Source organism: Arachis ipaensis, chromosome B05 (genome assembly GCF_000816755.2).
Source record: "Arachis ipaensis cultivar K30076 chromosome B05, Araip1.1, whole genome shotgun sequence".
NCBI lineage: Eukaryota > Viridiplantae > Streptophyta > Magnoliopsida > Fabales > Fabaceae > Arachis > Arachis ipaensis.
This window is the reverse complement of record NC_029789.2, coordinates 62,268,648-62,278,391: the sequence shown is the minus strand read 5'-3', so window position 1 is coordinate 62,278,391 and position 9,744 is coordinate 62,268,648. Positions and strand designations below refer to the sequence as shown.

The window sequence follows — 9,744 nt, the reverse complement described above, 5'->3', positions numbered from 1 at the left end:
CTTCTTTGACCAGTCTTTTCTTGAAGCTCCCACAGTTTTTTTGAAAATTCTTTTGAGCTCTCTGTTGGATATCTTTGTTTGCCTGCTTGTTTGGGGGTGATAAGGTATGGACACCTTATGCTTGACTCCATATCTCAGAAGGAGAGTCTCTAATGGTTTGTTACAAAAATGGCTTCTTCCATCACTGATAAGAGCTCTGGGAACTCCAAACCGGCTGAAGATGTTCCTTCTGAGAAAATTCATCACTATTTTATTATCATTTGTTGGGGTTGCAATGGCCTCCACCCACTTTGATACATAGTCCACAACCACCAAAATATATTTGTTTGAGTATGAGGGTAGAAATGGTCCCATGAAATCAATCTCCCATACGTCAAACAATTCAAGTTCTAGGATGAAGTATTGTGGCATCTCATTTCTTTTGGGCAAGTTTCCAGCTCTCTGGCATTCATCACAATTCTTCACTAGTTCTCTTACATCTTTGAAGATAGCGGGCCAAAAGAATTCACACTGTAATACTTTGGCTGCAGTTCTTTCTCCTCTAAAATGCCCTCCATAACAAGAACCATGACAATTCCATAAGACTTCCCATCTTTCTTCCTCTGGGATGCATCTTCTAAGTATTCCATCTGAATATTTTTTGAATAAGTATGGTTCATCCCAGATGAAATACTTGGCATCATTGATAAGCTTTCTCTTTTGCTGTTTGTTGATCTCTAAAGGGAACTCCCTAGTGGCCTTGAAATTTGTAATGTCCGCAAACCAGTGTGCCTTTTGAACCAACATCAATTGCTCATCTGAAAAGCATTCATTCACACACGGGTCGTGTATGTTGCCTTCTTCAAAAGGGATTCTTGACAAATGGTCTGCTACCTTGTTCTCTACTCCCTTCTGATCTTTAATCTCAATGTTGAACTCCTGAAGCAATAATATCCACCTTATCAATCTTGGTTTCGACTCTTGCTTGGCAAGTAGATACTTCAGCGCTACATGATCAGTAAAAACAATCACTTTAGAGCCAATGAGGTATGATCTAAATTTATCAAATGTAAACACTATGGCCAGTAACTCTTTTTCATTGGTGGTGTAGTTCTTTTGAGCTTCATTGAGGACCTTGCTGGCATAGTATATAACATGCACTAATTTGTCTTTCCTCTGTCCTAACACTACCCCAATAGCAAAATCCGATGCATCACACATCAGTTCAAAAGGTAAATCCCAGTTAGGTGGGGCAATGACAGGTGCTGAGTATTGTCTTCCTTTAAGATCTTCAAAGGCAAGCATGCATTTTTGATCAAATACAAAAGGTGCATGAGAGACAAGTAGATTACTCAGAGGTTTGGTAATTTTTGAAAAGTCTCTAATAAAACTTCTATAGAATCCAGCATGTCCGAGGAAGCTCCTAATTGCCTTGACATTGTTGGGTGGAGGCAATTTCTGAATTACCTCCACCTTAACTTTGTCCACCTCTATACCTCTATTAGAGATCTTGTGGCCAAGGACTATCCCTTTGGTTACCATAAAATGACATTTCTCCTAGTTTAAAACTAGGTTAGTCTCTTGACATCTCTTTAGCACCAAGGCAAGATGGTGTAAGCAATTAGGGAAGGAGTCACTGATAAACCCTATTTTTAGGGTTTATCATGTATTTAATGAATTTCTCAATCATATCTGAAAAAATGGACAACATGCATATTTGGAAAGTGGCAGGTGCATTGCACAATCCAAAGGGCATGCGTCTATAAACAAAGACCCCATATGGGCAAGTGAAAGATATTTTCTCCTGGTCCTTCGGGTCAACTACAATCTGGTTGTATCCTGAGTAGCCATCCAAGAAGCAGTAGTATGCATGTCCTGCAAGCCTCTCCAGCATTTGATCCATGAAGGGGAGTAGAAAGTGGTCCTTTCTTGCAGCCACAATGAGCTTTCTGTAGTCAATACACATTCTCCATCCCGATACAGTTCTTGTAGAGATGAGTTCATTCCTCTCGTTAGGCACTATAGTGATGCCTCTTTTCTTGGGGACTACTTGGACAGGGCTCACCCATGGGCTGTCCAAAATTGGGTAAATTGATGCCAGGGCATCTTAGGCTAGTTTCACTAGCCTTTCTCTTTGTTTTTTAATAGGTTTTATACACTTTCTTGAGTTATAAGTAAGCAATTAGGGTAGAAATTCATGCATGCCTAGAATTATCCAACTATGATTAATTTGATGCAATTTCATGAGAATTATGCTATAATTACTTATATGCTAAGAATGACAAGAATTCTCATGACTTTAGCAAGGCTTTGATGCATGTGTTGGTTGATGATAGGTGAAAGAACGCATGAAGGAAGGTTGAAGAAGGAGCATGGAGAAGATAAAGGAGAAGCAACGTTGGGCCAAGTTGGACCACCAACGTTGCCCCTAACGTTAGAAGAGAAGCAGAGCAAGTCTCTGCACAAGTGGCTGATGCTCACGTTGGAAGGAGTGTTGGACACCCAACGTTACCCCCAATGTGGTGATGAAAAATTCAATTCTGGAGCTAAATGAATTTTGAGCGATGCGTATGCGTCTATGACACGTACGCGTGAAAAAGTAAAATTTTGATATCCATGCGCAAGCGTGCGTCATGCGCATGCGTGGAATGGCAAAATTGACCATCCACGCGTACTCATGGGTCACGCGTACGCGTCACAAAGCAAACGTTGGAGGTCCAACGTTGCCTCAAACGCCGCCTCCAACGTCCGCGATGTCAAGCCCAGAAATTGGAGTTGAGAATTTTGAATCGACGCGCACGCGTCAGTGACGCGTACGCGTGGATCGAAAAAAGGCAATGCACGCGTAAGCGTGTGTACGCGTACACGTGAATAAGCAAAATCTCAGATTTCATGCTTAAGCGTGAAGCACGCGTACGCGTGGGTTAGCAGAACGTTGGCCGTCCAACGTTGAGCCAAACACCAATGACAGCAAGATTTCTGGTTATTTTGGTTTTGTTCTAAATGGCATTTGAGTCAACGTTGGCCATCAAACGTTGACTCCAACGTGAAGCATCAGAACTCACAATTCAAACAGATCTCTTCTCAACAGCAACCGAAATCAATTGGAGCCATTTTTAACCCAATTCCATCAAGGCAAAAAGCCCAATTTAGAGATTGAAGATCAATGAAAGAAAGTGTATAAATAGTTTAGAATTTAAGTTAAACGAGGACTTTTTTCCATTTTTTACTACTGCACCTTTCAGTTTAGAATTTTTTGTTCAATTTAAATTTCAGAATGTATCTTCCAGTTGTAATTTTCATTTTGAGAGCTATGAACAACTAAACCCCTTTGATTTGGTTAGGGAGCTCTGTGTAATTCAATGGATCAATAATAGTTTTCATTCATCTTCTTCTTTCTTTTCTCTTGATTTTATTAGAAAGCTTTCGGTCTTCATCCATTTGGATAGTTATCTTGGGAAAGAAGCTATTCATAATTGGATCTCCTCGGAATCTTGGAAGAGGAATGAGGAGATCATGCTAGAATTGCTTTTTCACATTGGATTAGTGAAAGAGCGAAACTCTCGCGATCTAGAATTTTCACAAATAAATTTCCGTTGTAAGTATAGCTTCTAGACCGACAAGAATTCCTTTCTTACAAAAATTTTGGTTGTCACAAGTATAAAACCCCTAAATAAATTGATAATCGAAGTATTTAAACCTCGGGTCGTCTTCTCAAGGAATTGCAAGGAGGTGTTCTTATTATTGGTTATGCAAAGGTATATTTTGGGGTTTTTAAAAGGTTTGAACAAGGAAATAAATTGCTAAGAAAAATAAATTAATAATTAATAAAACTCTTGGCAAGGTATGAGAATTGGAATTCCTATCATAATTATTCTTATCAGCTGTGATGAGAATTGAGTTTTAATCCCACTTAGTTAAGTCAAGTGGACTAATTAGTTTAATCCTCAAGTCCTAGTCAATCCCTTTGGAAAGACTAGCTTTAGAGTGATCCAGATCAATCAGTAATCTGCCAATTTCAACCACTGCTGAGTTGATAACTCAAGTGTTACCAAATACTTAACCAAAGCCAAAAGGAAGAAAATATCTAAATTAAATTAAAAGCATCCATAACATAAATAAAGCAAAGCAAAATCGAATCTGAAATACCTCAAATTATATTAAATAAAAATCAATCTAAACATAAAGAGTTCATAAACCAAATTGAGAAAATAAATAAAAGGAACATTAAACCTAGAATTTGAGAAGAAGAAATCCTAAATCCTTAAAGAGGAATCCTAATCCTAAATCCTAAGAGAGAGGAGAGAACCACTCTCTCTAAAAACTACATCTAAATTATGAAAAGTGAATAATGGAAGACATGTTGTTGAATGGATGCATTCCCCCACTTTATAGCCTCTAATATGTGTTTTCTGGGCCAAAAAATGGGTCAAAAACAGCCCAGAAATTGCCGACGCGGAAGCGTCGTCCACGCGTTTGCGCGGATTGGGTTTTCGCCAGGTCACGCGTCCGCGTGATCCACGCATTCGCGTCGCCTGAATTCGGGGCAGCTATGGCAAATTATATACCATTGCGAAGCCCCAGACGTTAGCTTTCTAACGCAACTTGAACTGCATCATTTAGACTTCTGTAGCTCGAGTTATGACCGTTTGAGTGCAAAGAGGTCAGGCTGGACAGCATAGCAGTTCCTTCAGCTTCTTGTATTCCTTCCACTTTTCCATGCTTCCTTTCCATCCTCTGAGCCATTCCTGCCCTGTAATCTCTGAAATCACTTAACACACATATCACGGCATTGAATGGTAATAAGAGAGGATTAAAGTTAGTAATTTAAAGGCCTAGGAAACATGTTTTCAGTCATAGCACAAAATCAGGAAGGAAAATGTAAAACATGTGATTAGTATGAATAAGTGGGTAAAGAGTTGATAAAAACCACTCAATTGAGCACAAGATAAACCATGAAATAGTGGTTTATCAATTAGATTGGGGTTTGGATGGATATAGTGACATGTAATCCTACCAACACTTTGATCTATGAATTTGTGTGGTATAATCAGTGACCAAACTTCATCTCTTCCCATGAGCACTTAAATCAAGGAATTGGGCAATTGTTCATGCTTAGAGAGATTGGTGAGCCAAAGAATTGGGATCCAATCACTTAAGATTGCCAAGGAGATCAATGAATGCATTGATTGTGGAAGAGATGAAAATAAATTTGATCCGGAGAATTATACATCTCCTGAACCCAATGAATTTCCCATTCTCTTATCTACCCATTCTATTTACTTTCTGCTCTTTAATTTCATGCTAATTCTCCCTTCCCATTTAATTTCTTGCAATTTAAGGTTCTAGACTTTAATTCCATGCAATTTAATTTTCTGTTTCTTTAATTTCTTGCAATTCAAGTTTCCCGCCAATTTTACTTTCTGCAATCCCAATTAAATTCTGATTTAGCTCAACCAGAAAAATTCTCCAATTAACATTGATTGATCTACCAATCCCTGTGGGATTCGACCTCACTCTACAGTGAGTTTTACTTGACGACAATCCGGTGCACTTGCCAGAAGGAAATTATTGATAAATTGCTCTAACCAAGCTAACTATACTCTATTTTAGTAGACTCTACATTTGCTATTTCTTGTACTTGTTTATTATATGATAGGTAGAAGAGAGGCCTCAACCTCATATGATAGTGAACTGGAAAGAACCTTCCTGAGATTAAGGAAGGAAGCAATAGGAAAAAGGGCTGTTGGTGCAGAAGAAGAGGAGGAAGATTTGGATATAACTATGGAGGATGATATGAAAAACCATCATGAAGGAGAGGTGAACAATCATGCCAAAAGAGGTGTAGCCAACCCTGCTGGACAAGAGAGGAGAGTCTTGGGATCATACATCAATCCAAATCCAGGAAATTGTGGTAGTAGCATTCAAAAGCCAACTATCCATGCTAACAATTTTGAATTGAAGTCTTAACTCATAACTCTTGTCTAGAACAACTGTTCTTTTGGGGGTAGTGCACAAGAGGATCCTAATGAGCATCTCACTAAATTCCAAAGGATATGTGACACAGTTAAATCTAATGATGTTCATCCTGACACCTATAGATTGCTACTGTTTCCATTTTTTTTGAGGGACAAAGCATCAAAATGGCTAGAATCATTTCCGAAGGAAACCTTGACAACATGGGAGGATGTGGTGAATAGATTCTTAACAAGGTTCTACCCTCCACAAAAAGTCAGCAGGCTGAGAACTGAAGTGCAGACATTCAGACAGTAAGATGGTGAGACTATTTATGAAGCCTGGGAGAGATTCAAGGATTTGACAAGAAAATGCCCCCTGACATGTTTAATGAGTGGGTGCAAATTCATATCTTCTATGAAGGGCTGAATCATGAGTCAAAGAAAGCTGTAGACCACTCATCTGGAGGTTTCCTTAATAAGAAGAAGACCATTGAAGAAGCCATTGATGTTATAAAAATAGTGGCTGACAATGAGTATTTCTATGTCTCAGATCGGAGCAACAATAGGGGAGTCTTGGAATTAAACCAAATGGATGCAATCCTGGCCCAGAACAAGATGATCACCAAGCAACTGGCTGAATTGACCAAGCAAATGGAGAAGAATCAGGCCGTAGCTATCCACACTCAACCATCACCTCAAGGAGATTTGGAAACAGAAGAAGGAGTTAACTGGGAGGAAGCTAATTACCTTGGAAATTCATTCAGGCAAGCTAATGATCCATACTCTAAAACCTATATTCCTGGTTGGAAGAACCACCCAAACTTTGGGTGGGAGAACCAACAAAACCAAGGCCAAGACCACAGACCACACAATCCAACCCAGTACAATAACTCCACGCAACAAAGCTCCAACCAAAGACCATATCAGACCACACAAAATACTTATTCACAGCCACCATACCAAAGTCATAACAACCACTCTCAACACCCCAATTCCAACTAATCAGTACCACATGATGAAGATAGAATGGCCAAGATGGAAGCTATGCTTGCAAACCTTGGAATTTGAGGACATAAAGAAATTCAAGGAAGAAGTAAGAGGGAGTATAAAAAGCTGAGGAAAGGTTATTAAGAATCTCGAATCTCAAGTAGGACATCTTTCACAGCATATTTTGAAGTCCACTGATAGTTTCCCAAGTGACACTAAGAAAAATCCAAGAGGGGAAATGAAGAAGGTGAGATGGAAAGAGTGTAAGGCAATTACTCTTGCAAATGAAGAGATCCTGGAAGAAGACACTAGCAAGCTAACTGAGCACAGCCAAAGAAGTTCCCAGAGCAACTTGGAGGAAATGGAACAAGGAACTGGATCTGTGCAAAGAAAGGGATCAACAAGGGAGGAAATGCCGGAGCCTTATTTGCCAAGGGCACCATTTCCTCAGAGGCTAAGAGGAGGTGATAAAGAAATATCGTATTCAAGATTCCTAGATGTTTTCGCACCTCTCAGTGTCAACATTCCCTTTATCAAAACTCTCCAACAGATGCCGACATACATCAAGTGCATGAAAGAGCTGCTGACTAGGAAAGAAACCTTAAAAGGGGGACAAATAGTGACAATGAACAAGGAATGTAGTGCTCTCATCAAGAAGGATGTATTCCTGAAGAAGAAAGATCTAGGGAGCTTTCATATTCCCTGTGTCATAGGTGAAACAAAAATTGACAGAGGATTTTGTGATCTAGGGGCTAGCATAAATGTGATGCCTCTACCTCTTATGAAGAAGTTGCAAATCAATGAGCTGAGATCCACTGATGTAATCATCCAATTGGCAGATAAAACTCAGAAGCAAGCCGAAGGAGTAGTCGAAAATGTATTGGTGAAAGTAGGAAACTACTTCCTCCCTACTGACTTTGTTGTTCTGGACATGGAGAAAGGTTACCTCCATCCCATTATTCTAGGGAGACTATTTTTAGCTACTAGTCGAGCACTCATTGATGTAGAACAAGGAGAGTTGATACTGAGAATACATGATGAGCAGATCACTTTCCAGGCCTTCAAGCCCGTGCATGAATATGAGCAAGAGAGCAAGAAATTAAAGGAAGAATACAGTGAGAGCTCTCTAAAGAAAAACAGCAATAAAACCTCCAGGCAAGCATCTAGAGCTTCCCTTGATGGATAAACAAGAAGCTCAAGAGATGAAGCAACCAATGGAGTTCAAGGAAGAGCCGAAGCCACAAGAATCAGGGAGAGCAGCTAACAAGGATCTTCCTAACACAAGAGTCAATGGAACACTAATGGAAGAAGAGAAAAGATTGTGAAGAAATTGCCAAGGGGATGGAGAAACAAGAAGGTTCCTACAGAAGGTTTTTTCCCTGGAGACAAGGTGATATCAATCCACCATCCACCAATCTCACCCCATCTTCCAACCATTCCATCCCAGTTACCTCAAGTGTTCACAATTAGAAAAGTCCTTTCCCTAGAGCATTTAGAAATCATCAGGGAATCAAGTGGAGAAAGCTTTACAGTGAGAGGAGAGGACCTCAAGCATTACAATCCAGCCTAGTAGTAAACCAACCGTCAAGCTAGTGACGTTAAAGAAGCGCTCCATGGGAGGCATCCCATGATTTAGTTTGTTTGTTTTTAATGTTTCAGTATGAATAATAATTGCTGCTCTAACATGAATTCAAGTTCTCATAGACAATTTTGACAACTATTCATGACATTGTAAAGCATATGATCTAATTCTAAGTTTGGTGTGCCTACAGGCACACTAAGACACCTTTCAAAAATGATGATCATATTGCCATATTGACATGTGTTCATTGGAATATATAGCCATACATTAAGTTGGGTGTTCTATATATTGCAAGAACAAGTCATGAGAGTCAAGGGTCTTTTGAGTTTTGAAACTTATGAAAGTACAACCATGTTTATAAGTTTTAGTTCATGATTAGAAATAGAAAAATAAAGTGTTTCTCTTGATGGTTTAACCGGAAGTGACAATAATCCCGTTGAGATCTCAATGATAAAACTTGGAGGAAGAAACACTTTGAACCATATAGCCAAACACTAATTTTGGTGTCCTCAAAAACTATGTAAAGCACAAAAGGAGTCACGGATGGATGAACAATCATGAAGAACACTAGCCATAATTTTAGTTTTAAATTTGAGCTTTGCTTGCCATGAATTTACCGCCACCTATTCATATTATTTTCTTTGTTTTGACATGATGGATAGGTATGCAGGAGAATAGCATAATGAAAAGGACAAGGCAATTGATGGTGAAGACAACATGAGGACAAAAAGTAAGCCATAAGGTTTGGAAGGATTCTTCTTGGAAATGAAAATCTGCACAACCTTGGAAGAAGCCCTTAGAAGACCGACCCCACATGCCTTATGAAGAGGAAACTTTTGTCCTCATTCATTTTTACATGCAACCCTTCATTCATAAAAACTTGCCCAAGGAATCCTAGCCATCCAGTCTTCATTAAAGCTTACTATAAATAGCCTCAATTAGACCGTGCACATGAACTCAAGATTCACACGTCTTGTACTTCAGAAATTCACTTCTTATATTCTCTAAAATCAAGGCCCACAACCGTGTTCTTTGTGGAACTAATCATCTTTGTTCACTTGCTTCCATAACACTACCTTACCTTCAAACCACCCTTTCACCGAGAGTGCATCATACTAACCATACCTCTTCATGAACCCTCAACCTCTATTTGGGTAATCATCAAGGAAAGTATGGCATCTTCTTCAAGTTCCAAAAAAAGAAGAGGAAAGAAACCCATGGTTGAAGAAGGTGAAAATG

At 39.2% G+C, this 9,744-nt stretch overlaps 1 protein-coding gene across 1 annotated transcript; it reads left to right on the top strand.

Annotated features, from left to right (window-relative positions):
• LOC107640649 lies at positions 7,162-8,109 on the top strand. Its single transcript, XM_016344159.1, has 2 exons — positions 7,162-7,636; positions 7,763-8,109. Exons 1-2 carry the CDS (start codon positions 7,162-7,164, stop codon positions 8,107-8,109), a joined length of 822 nt encoding a protein of 273 aa, XP_016199645.1.

Excerpts from the sequence above, each read along its gene's own strand:
- LOC107640649 (XM_016344159.1), top strand. The coding sequence starts at position 7,162 with ATGAAGAAGGTGAGATGGAAAGAGTGTAAGGCAATTACTCTTGCAAAT. Across the intron at positions 7,637-7,762 it reads TCATATTCCCTGTGTCATAG|ATAAAACTCAGAAGCAAGCC; the intron begins GTGAAACAAAAA and ends TCCAATTGGCAG.